This window comes from Strigops habroptila, chromosome 6 (genome assembly GCF_004027225.2).
Source record: "Strigops habroptila isolate Jane chromosome 6, bStrHab1.2.pri, whole genome shotgun sequence".
In the NCBI taxonomy this organism is placed as follows: domain Eukaryota; kingdom Metazoa; phylum Chordata; class Aves; order Psittaciformes; family Psittacidae; genus Strigops; species Strigops habroptila.
Window position 1 is genome coordinate 31,454,342 of NC_044282.2, and position 22,768 is coordinate 31,477,109.

The 22,768-nt window shown below is 40.1% G+C and overlaps 1 protein-coding gene across 1 annotated transcript in view; it reads right to left on the minus strand.

The window, feature by feature from the left end:
* The window catches only part of KCNQ5 (potassium voltage-gated channel subfamily Q member 5), a 276,037-nt gene that overhangs the window by 48,026 nt on the left and 205,243 nt on the right, over positions 1-22,768 (minus strand). The window contains exons 4-5 of the mRNA XM_030489965.1: positions 2,572-2,747; positions 2,015-2,140 (exon numbers count right to left, since the gene is read on the minus strand). Of these exons, the coding sequence (XP_030345825.1) occupies positions 2,015-2,140; positions 2,572-2,747 (302 nt within the window). The remainder of the gene's footprint in view (positions 1-2,014; positions 2,141-2,571; positions 2,748-22,768) is intronic.

Below are 22,768 nucleotides of genomic sequence, written 5' to 3' on the forward strand. Positions count from 1 at the left end.
TTTAATTTTTTTGATTACAATTTGTTGTTTTTCCTGTTGATGTCAAGAAAAGATTCCTATTTTCTCAGTTGCACTACTTATTTGACCTATGAGTCATACATCTTCATAGTGTACAAAATATTTTAAGCACCAATTTATACAATTCTTAGCAGGGTTTTTCCTTAAAAAATAGCAGTCAGCAAGAAGTGGAGAAGCAAATTCTAAAATAAAGATCTTGTTCCTGCTTCTAGAGCAGCTCAGGGAGAAGGCGCTGGATCTAACAGGAGCCTCAGACAGATGTGTGAGTTGAGGTCTGAGTTTGCTGTGACTTTCCCATTCCTTATGCATACGTTACTACTATTGTACCCACAATTGCCTGCTGGCAGGTGGGTACAATCCTCTGCTTAGTCCTGTGTAAGCAGTGCTAAATCACACACGGCTTTGTAGAAAGATAGAGGGTGTTTCCTGGAGAATTGAATGGCTGAAAGCATGTCTGCATTCCTGCGCACTGCCACAGGAAGGTCTCTCGCAGGTCCACGTCCCCACTGCTATCCTCAAAGGGGCAAATGTGCCTGCAGACTGCTGGAGCCAGGGTGCCCATCCCAAGCCAGATGCTTCACAACCATGTCAATAAGGGCAGGTTAGAAAGCTTTAAGCCAAACCTAGACCTCAGCTTTTGAAGAAAAGTGAAACAAAATAAACTACAGGGATGTGACTGGGGCAAAACCATCTTTCACGACTTCAGCCAATTCGAATTTTACATGTGTTTAGATTACAGGATAAAAATGTGTATTTTGTTGGAGATCTGTCTTGATGCTCTCAAGCAACACATTTTGGGAAAAGTATTTCTGTGTATTTGTAAATGCACAAGTGAGACCTGAAGACAAGTAAGATTTCAAGCATTTTGGAAAGGGCTTTTGCCCAATTGCATGCTCTGAGCCTTCAGATACTACTGAATCCAGACAAAGTCTTTTCAGCAGGTGGTTTGGAGAGAGAAAGCTTCATTTCTGCATCCCTATGACGAAGAAAGGTGTCAAAGTCTGGTTCAGGTCTTGCACTTGTTCCAGGAAAACTAATGAGTGCTCTAGTTTGTGCCAGCATTAATGATCTCACAGGCATCATTTCACTACCCAGACACTGTCAGAGATCATGGTGTTTGTTCTAATTCATCAGAAGGAAAAGCAGTTTTATACTGGCTGGCAATAGCTATGCCATAGGCTTTCTTAGGGCGGATTTCTTAAGCTGCATTAGTAACTCCCACACAGAGTCTAGCTCACTATAGGGCATTTTAAAGCCAAAACCCCTACACATTACACCATTAAAAAAAAAAAAAAAAAAAAAGCACATCTAGTTTTTCGTTATTAATTTGAAGCCTAGTTTATTTAGACAAGTAAGCATTCATGTAATCTTCCTTTTTTCAGAAAAGCAGTCTTTCAGACATGTACTTTTCAACAAAGTAAAAACAACTGATTTGATAATTAATCATGAGCTCAATTATATCACAGCTTTTACATCTGTAAAAATAACACTGCTGAACCAGAATGGGGATATTTATTCTTGTTTTTGTGCCCAAGGTACAGAAGAAGGAGAAACAACATCTGGGGTGCTGATGATACTCTTTCCTTTACTGCAAAGCTGATGAAAGAATTTTTTTCCCTCTTTCTCTTCCGACACTTGTTCGTTTTCCTGCACTTCAGTTTATAGCCCTCTGATTTGGATCAAAGCAGCTCTTTGTGGCACCACGTTACAAACTATACTACTGAAAGGATCTGGATTAAAAAAATAAAATGTTTTCTTCTCTGGAAGGTTTAGTGGTCTGGTTTGCAGCAAAAACACATAAAGAGATATTCTGCAGGAAGGTGAAATGAACTATGGATGTACAAATGAATAAATGAAGGAGGGAGCTTCTCAGAGGAGTTTTCTGCCAGTGAAAACAATTCAGTGAACAGCACACTAAGTTAAAACCCACAGTATGTGACATTCAAAGCACTCTACCATACTGGTTAAAAAATGAATATTATTTTTCTGTACTTACTGTGCCCCACCAGAGAGCATCTGCATACGTGGAGAATTGGTTATTTGCATCTTTTTCCACCAGATAAACCAGGAAAGATGAAAAGATGAGTACTAAAAATCCTATGTACCAGGCTGTGATTAATTCCTAGATAAAAGAAATCAGAGATCAATATCCCCTTGAAAGACTGAACAGAATGGCTTTTCAAGGAAGACGTAATGAAAAGATCTACACGTTTTTCTGGCATTTGAGCAGTTAAGAGTCAAATGTTTCCCTAGGGACACAAATTTTCTCTGAAAGTGCACCGAGTCTACTGCTATGGTTTGATGCTGCAGCAACTTCACCAATATATGTCAAATTACAACGGCTTATCAAGGACAACATTTTCAACATACTCGAAAAACTGTTATTTAACATGGCCTGATGTATCTGTGCTAATGCCCATTACAATTAAAGTTACTTCAGAAAATTTTAGGCATTCTGCTCGAAACTGGTAAATGTTTGTTTCCTTGGCCTCTTGTTGCATCACATTAAGTGAAGATATCAACCAGACAAAATCAGCATCTAGGATTACATACCTTGCTATGTGCATACACTACTGAACCTAACAATTTCCAAGTGCCTCCTCTTCGGTCCATGCGCACCATACGAAGGATCTGTAGGAAACGAAGACTTCTCAGTGCTGATGTTGCAAAAATGTTACCCTGAGTTTTTGCAGAAACAACTGCTATTGAAGCGATGAGAACAATGATGTCTGAAAGAAATACATTACAGAAAAAATTAATGTCCAAGTACCAATAAATAACGTATATAAGTACATGAGCGGAATGAGGGGCTCAAAAAAGAGACTCCTGTGATGAGTGGAAATCCAGAGCACTGAGATTCCTGTTTGAGGTAGCGATGTGAGGTCAGGGCTGGTGTCAAAAACTATCTTGGGACCCTCCAGGGTGAAAACTGAGGGTGGTAATTTTGAAAACATATGGATAAGAGGAGCAGTGTTGAAGGAGCTCACGGAGGAGCTTTGAGGCCTAATGTAGCAAACTATACAAATAAGTAGATGGACTAGAACTTTCTCTCTTTCTATCTTTTCCCATATAAAATTTCCTATGAAAAGGCAAAAAAGAAAACAAAGATAAGAAAAAAAAAGAGCAGACCCAGTGGTGAGAGTCCAGTGGAATCGGACTTAAAAGCACATGTATTAATTTTCTATGAGTACAAACACTGTGTGGTTGAGGCTTTGTAGTTTCTGGACACAACTCCCCTGATGTACCATTTCCTGGAAAGGAAGAAATACAGTGCTGGGTACTCAGCAGCATTCTTTTAGCTGGCAGCCTGGAAAGTTTGTTGAAGCACAGCTAGTGTTGGTATTTATTTCTTCAGGTCACAGACTCAAACTGTGAGAGCGAGTTTGTTATGCATGAACTAATCAGCCAACTGCCCTTAGAGCCAGAACAGCATTAAAGGGAGATGAGGAGAAGCAGCACAGCCATGGCACATAGATGCTGTGAGAAAGCAAATGTTCTTTTATGATGACTGGGGCTGACACACCGGTGTGCATGGAGTGGAAAAGCACAGAACAAGTTCTGTGTTACTTCCTCACTTCAGAATTAACTTCCTGGTCTTCTTTAAAAACTTAAAGAGCCTTTGTAAGAAATAACTGGTGTTTTAAAACTTAGGATTTTGTGGTGTTTGTATGTTTCTATGCAAGGATAATCTAAATGCACGTTTGCCAGTGAAGAACTGAAAGCAATTTCTTGTTGATGTGAGTTTCGATTCTTTCACTCATTTTGTCCCAAGTATAGCTCCTGCAAGTCAAGAATGACCCACTAAGTGAAAAGAACCCCCACAGGTGAGCTGTGAGAGAGACTGGCTGTACCTAAAAGCAGAAGACTGATTCCCTAGCCTGCTCTAGTACAGTAGGAAATAGCCTTGGTTCATTTTGCTCAGCCTCCAAAGTATGTTGAGGTCCAAACATCTGCAAACAACCCAAGTTTCTCTGAACTTACCTATGGATGGCTTTATCCTTTTATTACAATATTAAGGGTACAGATAAACTGTGGTTTAAGGACTGTCCTGTTAAATTGTGGAAATCCTCGCCACAAGGTACTAAAAGTTTACATAGGTTCAAAGCCAGCGGCATGGTGTGATGGGAGAAGACTTAATACAGGGCTAATAGCAAGAGCCCACTTCTGGCTCAGGGCATCTCCAAGCATCGGGCTGTTGGAGGCTGTGAGACTCATGAAGAAATATCACTGCCTGTTTGCCCTACTTGTGTAATCTTCCCTGGCTGTTTACCATTGGCTAGGGTCACTGTTGGACATAGTATGTTAGCTAAGGCTGACCTTCTGCCTGTTCTTATGCTCTGACATTTTAAAATGCCTTTGGCTACTACATGGGCAAATCATAGGTGGCTACCATATAAAAAAAGCTGGATTTGCTTGTAGATGTAAATCCAACAAGTTCAGAGATCAAGAAGAGCCAGAAATGGATAAAGTATCCTGCGGCGTTTCTGCACAGTACAAATCTCAAGAGCGCGACAACCAGCTGCAGGAGGCCTGCGTGAGAGTTCAGAAATAGGACAACTGACCAGGAAAAGTTAAAGACATCACAAATTCTAATGGAGATCAGAAAAATAGGTGGGATGGGATTCAGCTCTATGTGAAGACATTTAAATTTAGGTGTCTACACGTGAAGTAGGTGTCTTAACTCCCTGTGCAGCACAAGGAGATCATGTCAACGAAGAGAGGTGCAGCTAATCCTCACGAAGGTTCCCATGGCTGCTCAGCAGACTTGCACTCTGGGCTTAGTACAAAAAAGGGTAGATTTAGCTGCCCAGATTTATTTGTCCAGTGTTATTTGAGATGCCTTAAGGTATCTGAGACACCCCTAGGTCCAGCAGCTATGCTCTCAGACCTGGGAGGGCCGTGCCCTCCAGGAGAAGTCGCTGTAGAGCAGTGAGTATCATGTAACAGGGGACACCTCTATGTACTCCGCTGAACTAAGCCCTAGATCTTGACCGGCTATACTGGAAGTATAAACATGTAGCACATGCATACCCACCTACAAGCAAACTTCTATATTTAGGTGTGTTTATCGGGATCTGAGGCTCACATAGAGCATGTTGGGAAGCCTTGAGCAATATGAACTGTGTTGAAAAAAGAGTGTCACTGGTTAGCTTGGCTCGTCCCAGCCTGCTCCTAGCAGAACAGCAAAGTGACTGGCTAGCAGCAAACCAGGTATCACTATTAGAAAAACGGAGTGCACTCCTGCAAATCATTCTTAGAACTTAAAAAAGCATAAGGTCACCCAAACATTATGAATATGCCCTTGGTCTGGAAATTATTAAAGTGGTTTTGGTTACCCTCAGCAACTCGCAATAGGACTCTTTTTTTACATAAGCCAGTGATTTGCCCCTGCCCTCGTTCCTGCCCATTCCAGGACCTCTGACAGCTTTCCTTATAACATGGAGTTTTCTGGAGGTCCCCAATGCAGAAAATTCAAATTAATTTGGTTTTGCCAGCACCATGCAGCATCTACCCTGCACTGCTGGGAGCCCTCTGCCCCACTGAGGGTCTCTGGTCCCCTCTGACCACGAGAGACAAAGAAGCCAAGAGCAGCATAGCTCTCTTTTCCCTTTTTTAAAGCACTGGTCCAAGAGAGTTACCTACTTGTGTGTACCCTTCTAGACGGAGGGTAGGGATGGGGAGAGGCAAAGCGAGGAGAGTCTGATGGAGTGGGGGAGCAGAAAACGCACTGGCACATGTTTAAGAAGCAGCTGGAGGGAAAAGAGCCTTCCCAGGCTGCTGGTATTTTTTTCACACCTTGCTCTCTTCTCTTTTTCACCACTTCACAATACAACCCTCCCCTTCCCAAACACTCCCCACCAACTCCTCAGGCTGGCAATACGGAAGGAAAGAGTGTGTCCATTATCTAAGGCAGCCCTCCTTGGCTGTGTTTCTCTTGGAAGCAGGTAAGGCAGGCAGGCACATTATTTCAGTATGGTTTAGCTTGCCAGTAACAGGTGTAAGATAAATCAAAATAAACCCTTCTTGGAATGAAATCAGAGTCCAAAGAAAAGTTTGCAATAGTTGAAAGTAACTTCTGAGTATGTTAAACTTGCTTGGTTTTCTTATCTAAGCATACTCAGGAAAATGAAAAGTTAAGTACTTTATAATTCTCTCCCTGCCACATTTTAATCCAACATATCTCAGGTCCCATTTGCCCTCTTTTAAGCAAGAGAGCAAAATATTCTTCTGAACTTCCTTTCACATTCCACTTGAATTTAGCTAAAATCTCCATGTTATTTATGTATTTTAGGAAGGCTTAAGCAAACTTCTATCAATATTTTCCTCTTTACCTTTTAGTGGCAAAACTAGAAAATCGGGAAGAAGTAAATGGGAACATTTCCATTAATTTAATGGGGACTCAAGTTTCATCCTGTATCTTGCTGTAAAGCACCAGGAAAGCCTGTGATGTGAGCGTGAGTAATAGGCAGTATAATTCCAGACTTCCTTGTAATGACTTACTAGAAGACAGACGTTTCTGGTGTACATTAACTTCTCTGATTTTTTTCAAGCTAGTATCTTGTCCGTGATCTTCCAAAACATTAAGCATGTCTTCAGCTATGATGCTGATTTTATTCTCTCTTTAAAAATCTCTCTCATATTTTCATCTTTGCAGATAGTGTCCTTTCTTGTTAACTCCAGTCTGAGATTTGAGATCATCTCAGCAGCTTTTGCAATGTCCGCTTTTGAATATTACAATTTCAAACTAAATTTCAAACAGTGAGTTCTTCCACTTCAGACATTTTGCCAAGTACCTCTCAAGAAACCCCTGAGACTGCATGAAAGTTTTGTTAATAGTCATTTAGCAAAGGATTTTCTAGTTGAAAGCCACCATCTTAAGAACCATGCCTCCCCCTAAAAAATACAAAAAGATGAGCCCAGGACTCATGTGTGTAATAGATTATATTTGTGTATTGTCCAATCCCACTAAAATAGTGACATGTAAGTAAAGACGAGTAACTTGTAATGCAATAACCTGAAACTCAAATAGCTTATGAGACATGTGCCAGCCTGAGTTCCCCACTTCGCAGAGTAAGGCCAGTGCAGGGCTGCCTTATCCTGCTCAAGCTTGGTCAGAAACGATTGGTTGGGTTACCGTTGGAGGTCTAGTTAGCATTTCTAAGCTATAAGCACTTCTAAAGGCAACTCTGTGAATGAGAGATTAATAATGATGAAAAAGCAGACAAGACAAACCATCATAATGGATTGTTTTACTTCTATTGATTTTTCTATGTAATTTTCCTACTATGAACTTTTTGGATGTTGTGAGATTTTACAGTATTCAGAAGTATGCTAATAGACCTAGTTATACAGGTAAAAGGGTGAACACAGAGGATTTACTTGGATATTGCAAAATGTCTCAAAGTCTTGATATACCACTGGGACAATCTCTAAAATTACAGAAAGAATGTCAGGATGATATTAGGAAATGTAATTAATTACAATCTCTCACCTGCTCAAAGCTCATGTACACGCTCAAACTAGTACACAAACCTGCATTATCCTTCTTTCACATTCTTCAAAGTCTTAGTGTATAAGATGTGAGAGCTTTTCCTGTTGCCTGCATTTAATGTGGATATATCGTAGTGTCCTTTCCTTCTAAGTAAAAATGACACTTTGAGCTAATACAGGTTAAATCAATCTTGTGACAATTTTTTCTCTGATTTTATCTGAACAGAAAATGAACAATATTAAATCATTTTAGAATCATCACTATATCATCAAAACAGCGTTTGCTATACATTCACAGAAAATGCTCTGATTTTACACATTCTTGTTAAGAGTATGCAGGATGGCTATCAATTACCGTGTCTGCTCTGGCTACAGAACAGTACAAAGAGGCAATAAACTAGAGCAACAGTAGGACACATCTGCCTGCCAAACTTCAAGAAAAAGCAGAAAGTCTGAAGAGTGTGGTTTATGTAGCCTGCAGCTGTATTAACTCACAAAGGAAACTAACTGGCAACCGTATTACCAAATTTTAGCTACCTTTAGGCTGCCCTTCTAAGGTCTGATTTTGAGTGAGAGTTATTACCTATGACCCAGAGAAAAGACACGGCTTCTAGTGGTCATTTCTTATGAATTGTTCTTCCTCTTATGAATTGTCATTTCTTATGAATTGTTCTCAGGACAGTTCATTATCCTAAATTTCAAAGTTACTCCTGAAAAAAACAACACTCTGACTCTGTGGCTTTATAGAGCCACTGGGCTCCATAATTAACTAAGAGCACCAGCAGTGCTTTGACATTGGTTCTGTTTGCCCTAGCAGAGGTTAAACATGCATATTACAGCACAGTGAGCAATTATTCTCACTCACTGAGGAGTCTGAATAGCCTTTAATCCAGATTTACAACAGCTACACAGAAATAATTAACACCTTTCTATTGTGAATTGCTAAGAGGTATGAGTGATGGAAGAGAGGGAATGACCAGCATTTAAGTTTTTCTAATATCTCTTTCTGTATCAGTTCTTCCAGTAGCTTCATCGTACTTATTGCTGTTCTCAGAACTCCCTTCGATTTGTCTACAACAATCTCCACAGCTAGCTGGTTGGGACCAGAGAGTATAATCTAATCAGTGCAGAAATGTACTTCGAATTTTAATCAGATACTACCGCACAAAGTTAACAAAACACACGTTCTAGAGCACTGTATTTGAGCACATCACACTATAGAATCATGATAACAAAAATATATTCAACGGGCTCTATACTAAAATGATATAAATTGGCATTTTAAAGCAGTTTATGGTATAGCGTAATGACTGGCACCTGACTTAGGCTGTATATCAGTTCATGAAAATAAGGTTGCTTTTTTTCAGATTCCTAAAAGAAAAGGTCTGTTTATACAAACTTCCCTATTGGAACAGAAGCCTTTTTGCACAGCCTACTAACATATTTAGCATTGGTGTATTTTGTGTTCCTGTGGGCTAGCTGAAAAAAACAACTCACAAACAAACAAACAAAAAGTAAAAGATATGCAGAGAGTTCAAGGCTTCTGAATACCCTAATAGAGGGATATTCAGGCAGGGAAATAATTGTATCATTATTCCTTGAGCACTTGTTGAGAAAGGCCACAGACTAGAAAAGGTCATTTCACCATAACTGGCTGAAAAAATGCTTTTAGTTTCAAAGAAGATATTAACCACTTCCCTCTCCTGGTTCAAGAGGCTAAAGAATAAAAATCATTATTAGAGTATGCTGCAACAGTTACTGTGTATAGAGGCAAATTGTAATGCTTTTACCAGGTGGCAGTTCCTTTGCTCTGTCAATATTCCCCTTGCTATGAAATCAGTGGGATATTTCACATAGTTATGGAAGAAAAATTTAGTCTAATATGGCTGAACTTTAAGTGACCTTGCGTAAGTGTTTACCCCAGAAAACAAGAATTTTCAATAATTTTATCTTTAAAAAGTCCAGATTTTTTTTTTTTTTTTTTGTAAAGGATTAAACCTGTAATTACATCTCTGAACAGAGAGATGATCAATATTACCATATTTAGAAAGCTTATGGATGTTATCATATTTTGTAAATTACCCCATTGGAAGAAGCAGAACTATTTATTGGTGGTACAGTTTACTGGTAAGTACAATTCAGTATGTACAAGATCATCAAAATCTGCAAACTGGATTCTTAGGGACTAATCTGGAGACATACCATCTTTGGAGGTCACCGGAATTCATACTCCGAAATACAATATGCTCAAGCATGCCTTCAAACTTAAACAGGGGAAGTTTAAATTAGACAGAAGGAAGAAGTTCTTTACAGTGAGGGCGGTGAAGCACTGGAATGGGTTGCCCAAGGAAGTTGTGAATGCTCCATCTCTGGCGGTGTTCAAGGTCAGGTTGGACAGAGCCTTGGGCAGCCTGGTCCAGTGTGAGGTGCCCCTGCCCATGGCAGGGGGGTTGGAACTAGATGATCTTAAGGTCCTTTCCAACCCTAACTATTCTATGATTCTTTGATTATTCTCTACCTATAAAAAAAAAGTTTAATGTCATCCATTGAATTATATCACCTGAAGATCTCTAGAGTAATTTGGGAGAGGCAGGAAGCTGAGTTGTGCACCTCCCCAAAAAAGCTGAGCAGATTTATAGCATATTCCTCAATTTTACAGAGGAATATAAAGCCTAAATACCACCGTCAATAACAAAAAAACCCCAAGCAATCTGAGACAATCTGAGTTTTGCATACACTAAAAATAATGGTGCTCAGGATCTTGAGTCCTGGCAAAATTTGCTTTCAGCTATGTCTGAATATAGGTTTTCTTTCTGGTCAGGGATCAGATCTCTCTGCTCAGATGCCAGGCAGGTTATGATTAATCGTCACCTACTAGTAAAAGTAATTGGCAGGATATCTTCAGGAAATTCTTGGGATGGATGACGCTGTTTGATTTTTGCAGATGTTGTTGTCACTCCAGCCAAAAGGTCTTTGTGTTTTCAAATATACAACAGTTTCTGGATGGAAACCATCTTAACTGTCATTACAGGCAAAACAAGTTGGTGATTTTGCTTCCTTTCATAATCTTTTTTCAAGATGCAAAACAACTTGGTATTTTTAGAAGTAGGAAAGTCAAATAGTTTTGTGTATCAAGATAATTCACACAGATAAACACAGATGAGTGTGAAAATTGACTTTTATCACTGCTGAAAAACAGGAGGATAGGCATGTGTGGCAGTGGCACATAGAAAAGAAAGAGGTTATACAAATATGTGTAATACTGTCTAGGCATTGAAGTGGAATAAAAAAAAAAAATAAAATCCAGAAGTTACTACTTCTACTCTATTGATTTATTTTTCCTTTCTAACAATGGAAAATAGCTACATTTGTCACTGGCTTCTGATTCTAAGGAGTCCACTAAAACTGATCTGCGCATAGAAGCTTGGATTTTTCTTACTCATCACCTAAGCAATACTACAGTGAAGAGATCAAAAGAGATGAACCATCTCGAACCCTTCTTTCCACCTATAGTTTTCATTTGCAATGTATTGGAATAATCTGAGTAAGCAAAACATTTTAATGTGAAATCATAGAATCATAGAATCATAGAATCGTAAGGGTTGGAAAGGACCTTAAGATCATCTAGTTCCAACCCCCCTGCCATGGGCAGGGACACCTTGCCCTAAACCATGTGGCTCAAGGCTCTGTCCAACCTGGCCTTGAACACCGCCAGGGATGGAGCATCCACAACCTCCCTGGGCAACCCGTTCCAGTGCTTCATCACCCTCACTGTAAAGAACTTCTTCCTTATATCTAATCTAAACTTCCCCTGTTTAAGTTTGAACCCATTACCCCTTGTCCTACCACTACAGTCCCTAAGGAAGAGTCCCTCCCCAGCATCCTTGTAGACCCCCATCAGATACTGGAAGGCTGCTATGAGGTCTCCACGCAACCTTCTCTTCTCCAGGCTGAACAGCCCCAACTTTCTCAGCCTGTCTTCATACGGGAGGTGCTCCAGCCCTCTTATCATCCTCGTGGCCCTCCTCTGGACTCGCTCCAACAGCTCCATGTCCTTTTTATGTTGAGGACACCAGAACTGTACGCAGTACTCCAAGTGGGGTCTCACAAGAGCAGAGTAGAGGGGCAGGATCACCTCCTTCGACCTGCTGGTCACGCTTCTTTTGATGCAGCCCAGGATGCGGTTGGCTTTCTGGGCTGCAAGCGCACACTGCCGGCTCATGTTAAGCTTCTCGTCAACCAACACCCCCAAGTCCTTTTCTGCAGGGCTGCTCTGAATCTCTTCTCTGCCCAGCCTGTAGCAGTGCCTGGGGTTGCCCCGACCCAGGTGTAGGACCTTGCACTTGCCTTGGTTAAACTTCATAAGGTTGGCATCGGCCCACCTCACAAGCGTGTCAAGGTCCCTCTGGATGGCATCCCTTCCCTCCAGCGTATCAACCGAACCACACAGCTTGGTGTCATCGGCAAACTTGCTGAGGGCGCACTCAATCCCACTGTCCATGTCACCGACAAAGATGTTGAACAGGACCGGTCCCAACACCGATCCCTGAGGGACACCACTCGTTACAGGTTTCCAACTGGACATCGAGCCATTTACCACAACTCTTTGCGTGCGGCCATCCAGCCAGTTTTTTATCCACCGAGTGGTCCATCTATCAAATTGATGTCTCTCCAACTTAGAGACAAGGATGTCATGTGGGACAGTGTCGAATGCTTTGCACAAGTCCAGGTAGATGACATCAACTGCTCTGCCGCTGTCCATCAGTTCCGTGGTTCCATCATAGAAGGCCACCAAATTGGTTAGGCAGGATTTCCCCTTAGTGAAGCCATGTTGGCTGTCACCAACCACCTCGTTGTTTTTCATGTGCCTTAGCATGTTTTCCAGGAGAAACTGTTCCAAGATTTTGCCAGGCACAGAGGTGAGACTGACTGGTCTGTAGTTCCCCGGGTCTTCCACCTTCCCCGTCTTGAAAATGGGGGTTATATTACCCTTCTTCCAGTCATCGGGAACTTCACCTGACTGCCAGGATTTTTCGAATATGATGGACAGTGGCTTAGCAAATGAAAATAACCTCCTGGAAATACAGACATCTTTTTTCTAGGATACTTGTTAATTTTATATAGCCAAAGAGGGTCTATTTAGAAAAGCAACTCACTAACATGTAAAGCTATCTTTTCTGAGAAAGAGAAAATGGTAGGAATTAGAACTATTTAAGGTAAATTTAATTAAAATTTAAAAGACGCATGTAAAATAATATATAGCATTATTTACATGATATATAAAACCTACATCATATGTAATAATGAAATAATATATAATATAAAATATGTATGTATATTATAAAATCACTACTGTGTGGTGCTTAGTTGCTAGCTGGCATTAAACCACAACACAATATAATACAAAATAGGTTCTGCTTCATGTATTTTAAGTGCCATGGAAAATAAACTGCAAGCATGCTTTAGGAGATCAAAGATTCAAAGATTTTGTAACTGCCAGTACTGTGAGGATTAGCTACAGCACCACATTCTGATACTGAAACTCCAGATTTGATGAGAGCCCCCAGAGTCTGGTGCTGGGGACTAGGTCAGTTCTGCAGAGCAGCTGTGTGCGAACGGGGCTGTACCCCATGACATGTCACTGGAAAGCCTGTCACTGTAAGGGCAGACTACATAGAGCCCCAGCTCAGGATCAAGCCATGTGGGACCTCACTCAGGCACCTGGAGGTATCACCGCACCCCAGTGTGGGTCTCAGCCTGGTGTGTACCTGAGCTGGGGCGACAGTGTCGCTTGGCTGAGGTTGGCAGCAACCAATGAAACACAATATGTTGGCAGCTCAGCTTTCTCCTCTGCGGCACATCAAATAGGATGAATAAGCATGTAAGCCCCTGCCACCAACCCCCAGCACACACACACAGATGCTGCAAAGCAAAGTGGTCCAGGAGAACATAAACCAAACGTGTTATCTAAAACTGAGTTCATACACTCTTCATTTGTTTTTCAGCCTATCCTAATGAAAAACAATTAGCTTGCCTCAACCACAGAAAGGAACTGTATAGTTTTTCTACATCGAAGTCGACAACCAACCCATATTTCCTCTACCTTTGAATACCTCAAGCAGCACCAGTAAACCCCTTTGTTCACAGACACCTTAGTATGCCTTCACTACACCTTGAGTGAAGCTCTTGCCCCCAAATAAAATGAAACAAAACTGGGAACAAGTCAAAGACACTTGTTAGTAAAGCTAATCAAACAATAAATTTGGACGCAGCAGGTCAAACAATTTTTGAAACAGAAAAGCAAGGACTCATTTCAAAAAGTCAATACTGGATATTTTTTCGATGTGAAAATGAAATATTCTCTTATGAAATGCCAGAACGAGGAAGATGGATTGGATTTTTTGTTTTGTCACTTCTAAACCAAATTTTATAATGAGATCCTAATTCCACCCACAAGGACGGATCAACCAATGTTACTCATTACTATGCCAATGTACTGAAGGTAAATGAACACTGTTCCTGTGTAAAAGTAGCATGCTTTCAGGCCATGATGACAAATATACCAAAAATAATGTCATTTAACCTTTTGTTGTAAATGGACAAAATATTTCTCTGTGGGCTGAGAATCACAATAGCTCCACAAGTACTGAATTTTAAATTGTAGTTATGGTTACCATTTTTTATTCAGTCTGGATAAAAATAACATTAATGGGAATATTTCACCTGTACTGCTAGCAATTAAAGTTCATGGCCCTATTGAATGCACACTCTTTCTATGGGCTGAATAAGTCCTCAGAAAACATTTTTATATTATTAGCAGCTGGTTCAATAAATCTTAAAAATCTAAGGGCCTCCTGCAAGCTAAGATTAAGTTCAGCTGCAAGCCTTTCATGAATTTATACTTTATTAGCCTTCTCCAATAATTGATCTTTAGCATTATTATTATGTACCTGCCAGAAAGCATAAAGCACTATTTGTTCAGTAGGAATTTTATTTGGCTTTCAGACAGGCTGACAGAAACACATTTAAAACTATATCTTTGAGCCGGTGTTCACCAACCCAATTTGTGTCCAACCAAAGAAACAAACCATGAGTAACTCGTGCAGATGCTTCCCACAAATCTTCACTTACTCTGCCCAGTAACTGTTTTCTGCCTTACAAGCCCTGGGAAAACAAGGTTTGCTAGTCACTTTGTCTGAGGCTTTTTCCTGGATGACAGTAGTAGACCTTAGTGAAAAAGGCTATTGTTGTGGGGAGAAAAAAACCTGAAGATTTCTGGAGGGAAAGGCAGCAGGGTGAATAGCCAGGCACACACACACCTGATGAATAAAGAGGCTCATTAGATCAGACTGTAAGAAAACCACAGAGTTATCAGCAAGAAAAAACAAAATAACTACAGGCATGGCAAGACTTGTGTATGGAGAAAGGGCTGAATAATTTAGGAGTGGTTAGTCAGAAGACAAATATGAGATGACAGATAGAGGTATGCAAACTAGCGGAAAATAAGAAGGTCTGTTGGATGCCTCCTAATTACCCTTCCTTATAAAAGTGAGATCAAAAGACAATTTAAATCTGATAAAAAGAAATACAACATGCAATTAACTTGTAAAATTCATAGCCACAGGATGTAAAGGAATAACCAGGGAAAATTAAAGACAAGATTAGATGTTTCTCCCTGAATTGCTGGAATTAAATTTTCCAGGGGATCCAAATTCCTGTATGAGTCAGTCACTGATGCCCTAATGTACAAACAAAAATATTGTCTGACTGGCTATTTGGGCTACAGGTATTAACACCTTTTTTAGAGGTATTTAGCACTGGTGAGTGTGTAGAGAACACCAAACAGGGCTCCTATGTGATCCAGCCCAGCAGGAGAAGCAGTGCCATCTCTGTGTGCGGTCCTTGTAGCCACAAGGTAGGAATTTATAGGCAGGACCCTGCACTTTCACAGCCTTTTCAATCACACTTTAAAATCTCAGGGAGAAGAAGGCAGGCAGGGTATCTGGAAGTGTCTGTCTAACACATTCACAGGTTTTGTAAAGTGGAGGTGATGCAGTGGTATGGAAGTGGAAAGGCCCAAAAATGTGGGAACAGAAAAATCCTGGGGGCGAGGGTGAAAGTAGACAGGCAAAAACTGAGAAATAAACATGCTGGAAAGAGCAGGGGATAGAACAGCATGTCTCTGAGGGAGACGAAAAGCCTGTTTGTAGGTGGAGAGGGAAGAGAGTATTAATAATCTCATCTCAAATTGGGGTGGGAAGAAACAGGAGGTATCTAGTCTCTAGCTGAGTTATCTAATGCAGGTGTTGAAGGCAGGAACATGGGTCCCTCAGTGTTGGCTGAAAGAAATTAATTCCTACCTTAAGTTTTCTGAGCAGTCTCCAGAGGCACACACCTCTTCCCCCTGCCTAAAACCAGAACTTGCATTCCTAACCTACACAACTGTTTTGAATGTCTGCACAGTCAGTGTGAGTGCCTCCTGGAACTCTCCTGTTTCTGTAAATACAGAATTTTACCCAGATGACACAGAACCAGAGATTTCCAGCCACTCTTTACCCTAGCTGCTATCCCACCTGCCAAAAAGGGACTACTGTGCCAGCAAGAAGCTTTATATGATTTGGAAAACAGTAATGTGGGGCACTTTGCAGCCACCCTTGAGACTTCTTGCTGTGGGAGATGTGAAGAAAGAAATAGAAGCTCAGTTCAGCACTTGTTGAGAGGGGAAAAAACCACAATCTGGTAGCACTCTCACAAACCCAACAGGAGGCAATCCTAAAATGAGATATTAAATACAACAGATCATGCCATTCTGCGTGATAACCTCTGCACTCTGCCTTAAGACATTTTAATGTGAAACGAAGCAGTCCCCAGTGTGGAGGTCTCATGAGCAGGCTGGTCTGGTGCAGGGGAGCTCCAGGGCCAAGGGGGCTTTGCCTTCACCTTGGCTGCTCCCAAGATGGTCACATACATGTGTTGGGACACCAGGACCAGGTGGCATGATGGTGGAAGCAGCTGGCTGGAGCTGCTGCTTTCCACGGCAGAGGTAGCCTATGCCTGACTCAAATAAGCATTTACAGCATTTTGTAGCTTACACAGGTTGATATAAAACAGATCTGGTGGGCACCTTCCTTAGATCTGTTACTGATAGCACTATCATCTATTAGCGGAAAGGTCAAATCCTCACTTTTGAGAGTTAGCACAAGCTTAAAGGTAAAATAGGTAGTTTTTCTTTAAGAGAGGACTACAGGTTATGAGATCCTGGTGCTTAAGTGCTAGGGGTGTGAAGGGAAGGGAAGAAAGGAAATTAAAGTGTGCAGAACATGCCCAAGTGCCATCTAGAAATATGCAAATATTTCCACTTAGCCGTATTAAACTTGAGATATAAATACTGTAACTCTGTAATAAAGTGTAATAATGTTGTTACATTGTCAAATCCTTTCTAATTGCTATATTTAAAACAGCAGCTGTAAAAATGAAGAATTGAAAACCTGTACTTTCTTTCTTGTACACAAGTCCTTTTCTAATGTAGAGGTTGGAGTGTAACCATTTGAGACATGATCATAAAAATAGGGATTTCCTGCAATTCCCACCAGACTACTCTGCCCATCACTTTAGCAGTGCTGGTGGCAACACTCAGTCCTCTGAAGGGATGTAAAAGAATGGAAACATATGTGCATTTCTTCAAGTGTTGTGATCACTTCTAAGCTAGTTGCAAGGCTGAATGAAGACACCTGGCAATCAGTTTGATTACATTGAATGTAACAGTGGGCAAAGCTTGTGCCTTAAACCATCAGGATTGCCAGTTAACAAATAAAAGCTGAGCAGATACCAGAAAAATGCATTTGAAGAAGCAAACATTACCTTTAAAGCAACTGAAAGTGCCTGTTTCTAAATAACAAAAAGCCAAGCAAAATAAATTCACTGGTTCTAACTGACTGCACCTACAACCCATTTCCTGAAGATCTTGCTCACACACAGATGACCTGAACAGAAATAAACGAGTCTTCGGCAAAGACAGCAATAAAGTCACAACATTCAACAGGCATAAGAGTAACAATTATAAACTAAAAGCACCAAATAGGTGGAAAAACATACTGCAAATATAAGATAGCAGGATGTTGCCTTCTGTTATATGCTGCACTTTCAAATTTAGAAAGATTCCTGCAGTATATACCAAGCCAATAACTCAGGACATTTTCAAATTTCTTCATTTGGATTGACAGGGGTGAAGCTGGGACAACATGAGAGGAAGCACAATTTGATTGATTAACATCTGCAAGAGTAGTTAATCATGGTTCAAATAGTCAGATTGACAGTTGCCTAATGTACCACACTGGGGCATTAACATTGAAATTTATGTTAACATGCTGCTAAAGCACTCCTAAGTAAGTATAGGCTTGTTAGTAAAATAGAAGACACATTGAAGGTGGCTTTTGAAATAAGGCAGTACTACAAGCTAGGGATATCACAATCCTGTGAGAGGCTGCATTTATGCCAAGGATAGAGTAATGGGCAATTGCAAAAGTCCGAAATTGCAAACACTTTGTCTAATAGGACACTATTTTGGACCAATATGGAAATGTTCTTAAATGATTCAGATTTCTGCCTGAAAAATGTAATTTGCTGCTGCAAAAGCAAAACTTGCAAAGCCATCAAACAGCAAATCCTCTCAAAGAGGAGCTATGGGAAAGAGCTGATGATCTGAGATGGGAGTTACAAGAAATGTCACACACCAAAGCAGCTGATCTGCAGCACAACATATGGAAAGAAGCCAAGAAAGCTGAGTATTTCCTTGCATATCAATTAGGCTCTGACATGTTATTCACTTATTTAATTTAAAATTATGGGTTTTTTAGATGCTAGGAATGATAAAAATTAAAAACCAAACTATTTTACTGCTTTTGCAACTCCATATGCTATGGTAGGCAGATAAGTGAATTTGGCACAATGCTGTCTACCTCTAACTGCCACACCAGCACTTACATTACCAACTAAATTTACTTAAATTACTTCATTTTGGACTGGAGAATTTACATGTATGTATGGAAATCTGAGCAATGATCTCATCTATGGATATGATGGGAATTCAGCATCGTAAGGCAGGATATGAACATCTCGAATTAAGACAGGTAGTGAAAAGAAAGGCATTTCTATAAGCATTTTCATATACTGGGCATCTTCAGTAGCAACAATTTTAAAGCCAGTCCCTAAAAAGTGTGAGCAAAATAGAACATGCCAAGTCTAAAACCAGAAAATGTTAACTGTTTCTTGGTCTGTCAGTTGCTTGCTTCCTTCTTACTGTACATTTCCAAGTCACTGAAATCTTATGGCTCATAAGCTGCACTGGAAGTTTGCTAATATACATTCATAATATATAATATTTGATAATATATAGTACTTAATAATATCAAGTTCTATTATTATTATTATGCAATATATTTCCTGAGATTCAAAAATGAGAGATCATCAATTATTTGAAAGAATCCATAAATCATTTACAGAATCCATTTTGGTGTGGATCTCTTCTAATTTGTACTGCAGGAATTGTCTATTTACAATGGCTGATTATTCTTTGGGTGAAAAAAATCCAAGTTTCTCATGTAGCAGACGACTACAATTAACACCAGGTGACAGGATAAATCAGCATTTCTCTCGGGACCAATTAAGAATTATTTATTGATGTTTGGATAGTTTCAGTGGGGCTGAGAGATTGGCTCTGCTCCAAATCTTCCAGAGCAAGAATTTAACCATACTTTACCTAGAAACCAGAAACGGTATTATTTGCTATACTGCATGTTTGAGAGAATGCCTTTAATTTTGATGAGAAAAAGATCTAGACTGAATATAAAATGCCTTTCCTCAGGAAAAGAGAATTGGTTTGCTTCCATGAATTACTCTGTTTTTAATTAATCAATATTTTTTGAGGAAAAATCATTTCATCAGGAATCTTACACTAGTCTTGTTGACTTCTTTCATCAGCAGATATCTCAGCAGATAGATACACAGAATATGGATGCAAAGAAAGCTCAGCCCTCTCATCAAAACCTCTATCTCCAAGCCTCATGAAGATGAAATGTGACATTACCCACAGCTCCCCAGTGGGAAAGAAGTCACGAGACACATATCGTTCGGGTTGCCCAATTCATGGTAGGTGCTCCTCTACTCAAAATAACATGGTAGTGATACTAATATAAGATCAAAAAAGCATGCCAATAAACAAATACAGGCTGCTGAATCCTTTAGCACACACCAGAAAGAAATTTCAACAACTGCCTTGTACAGAACTAACAGATTTCTTTGAACAGCAGACATACAACTTCTAGGAAGAGAAGACTAGAACCTGATGTCTTTACTCATAGCAAATGGTACCTTACTCAGCAGCAAGGGAAGTAATCCGCAAAAGTAAATGTGAAAGAATAAGGCCCATAGATGATATTCAAAGTACATTATTTTCCCTATGCATTTCTAAAAACTGTACTGCCAGAACTGTCAAACATGAAGATATGCTACTAATACTAAATATTAGTGTTTAAAATTTACACAATTTGTAACTGATTTAGCCTCCGTTCATTGCACATAATTATGGCTGCTGAAATCATCTGAGGAAATTTCCACTTCCAGTCTTAATGCTGCTACTACTATCAGAGTATTTTCTGGAGTAAAGTGGGCAGCATGTTCCTGGGATGAGTTCAAGTCAGGCTGGCAGGAGACCCCCTCAATGTGTAACTTGCTCCTTCTGGCACTTGGTTTTGCTGGGATTTATAATGAGATGTGATGTGAGATGTGTCTCCTTGGTCAAAGATATACTTAATTACAAAACATCACTGGGTTATTTAGAGTTCAAATTATACTAGAAAGAGGCTCTACATATTGTTTATCCTGAGCAGCAGATTTACTATCTGTCTGTATTTAAGCTCTATAATGTGTCTAAATACCAAGGTGACAGACACAATGTATCATTACATAAATACATTGAATTAATTCAAATTCAGGGTTCAGCAGATCTTGTAAATCACTAGATATGGATTTGTTTATAAAAGTTTGACAAAACTGCCATATGATGGTTCATTACCACTCTAATTAATCAAAAATAGATCCAGTAATACGCAACAGCCGCTGCTATCACTTAATGATCTGAAACGAGGTTTGCCAGTCATGAAGTTCAACAGCCTCATTACAGATAATGGACTTAAGCTTCCTGTTGGGAATTTGTTCATTCTGCAGCCTCAACAGAGTTTGAACTTGTGACATTTCCATCTTGCTGTAGTTTGACTAGAGGTAAACCAGAAGCTGTTGTGGGGAAACTGCTAATGGACTAACTGAAATACACTAAATCTTTCACCGGGCTGGACCACCAGGAAGTTTAGTTGCCCTGGAGAAATGTTATATTACTAGAAGGGGGCTCAAATTTAAGGTGAAAAAATCTGAATTAGGAACTTCAATGCCCATATTTAAATGTAGAAGTCACATAAAGTTTAGGTACTAAAATTCACTGCTTCCAGCGTTCCAAGGGAAGCGTGCTCATGTGTTCTTTACTTGTCCTTGCTAGGCTTTTTCACGTAGGAGTCCCAAAGTCTCCTACAGGGTCAGCGGAAAGAAGTTCCTCTGAAAGTCTAGCAGACTTCAGACATGCAGATGAGACTGACAGGATCTTATTCTTCTGACCCACACCTTGTTATTTATTATTCCTCATTATTTTTGTAACGCACCACTGCATGGGAGCCACCCTCACAGACTGAGGTTTCATTGCAATGATAAAACGTCTCATATGCACAGCACAGTGGGCAGAAGTTTAATTTAGTCAGGTCACATGAAACCATGTAGGAGGCCCATCACCAGAGAAAGAACCGTGGACTCTGCATTTATTTCAGTGTCCCTGAATGACTTGACAGGAAGCTGTTGCCATACTTTCTTTCTCATTAGCAGATATGTCCTCTTTTATCTTGGGGTTCTTCAGTGAGCATGGCTCCTCCTAAGGCACAGGCAGACATTGAGTTCTTTCTGGACCTTAGCTTCCCTGGCTCCTGGAGGCAGCAGTTACAAGATGACGTGCCTGGATTTCTACTCTTCTGCACAGTATAACGCAGCATTTATCTGCGGTGCTAACTGCCAAACTTGACTGATATGCCTGGGAGATTTAGGATTTGCAGAAGTACATCTTTAAGTACATGAAGTATCTAGGAGGGTATGTTGGTATGCCCTTTACGTTGCGTATGCAAGCTCATATGCAATCAGAGAAAATGAGGGATGGCAGGTAACTCCTGACATGGAACAAAATATAAATCAAGGTTTAATACTACACTATTATTCCATTTTATACAGAAATAAACAAGGCTACAAAGCTTTCAAATAATTTGATATCATTACTAACGTGGTAGCACACAGCAATGTTTGATGAACTGATTTGTTGGGTTAGTGACATTGTAGGCACACTAATGTAAGCACAGAGCTTTGGCACTCAATAAAATTTTTCTAGTGATTAGGTTATTAATGGAAAAAAAAATAAAGGCTGCCTGAATGTGACCCTTGAGGCAATCCTCAAATTTATTATTTCTAGCTCTTAGGTCATTCCCCTGTATGATTTGTGTTTTATCACAAAAATAATCAGAGAACAGATCTGCTGGAGATATATAGCAAATTTAATTAATAGTAAACAAACTAAGTTTTCTAAAATATTATTGTTTCACTGTAACAATAAGCAGAAAGAATAACTGAATGGATGAGTGAGTAAATAATTAAACAAACATGTGAGAAGTAGTAGCTCAAAATTGGCCATGTGCTTTTAAGGAGACTTGAGCACTAGTTCAGAGTTCCCCCTGAAGCCATCCTTTCTCAAGGCTGAACAAGACCAGGTCCCTCGGCCTCTCCTCACAGGGCAAATGCTCCAGCACTGATCATCTTGGTGGCCTTCACTGAACTCCTGTTTATTGATGCCTTTCATGTATGGTGTTGGAGGGGCAAATGCGGTGCAACATCTTAGATGTGGTCTAATAGGTGCCAAGTAAAGGAAGATATAATGTGTCTTCATCTACTGATGATGATTCTAAAGCTAATACATACAGTCTGTTGGCCTTTCCTCCTAGGGCACACTTTGTCGTGATGGCAAAGCCAAGGTGTCAGACAAATAGTTAATGTACCAAGAACTGCAAAATTACTTGCTAAAGGTTCTTCCTCAAAAGATCAGATCAAAATCCCTTCTGGGCTACTAAGGTCCAGAAATGGACAAAATAAATCAATCAGCAGGAGAGACACAAAATAA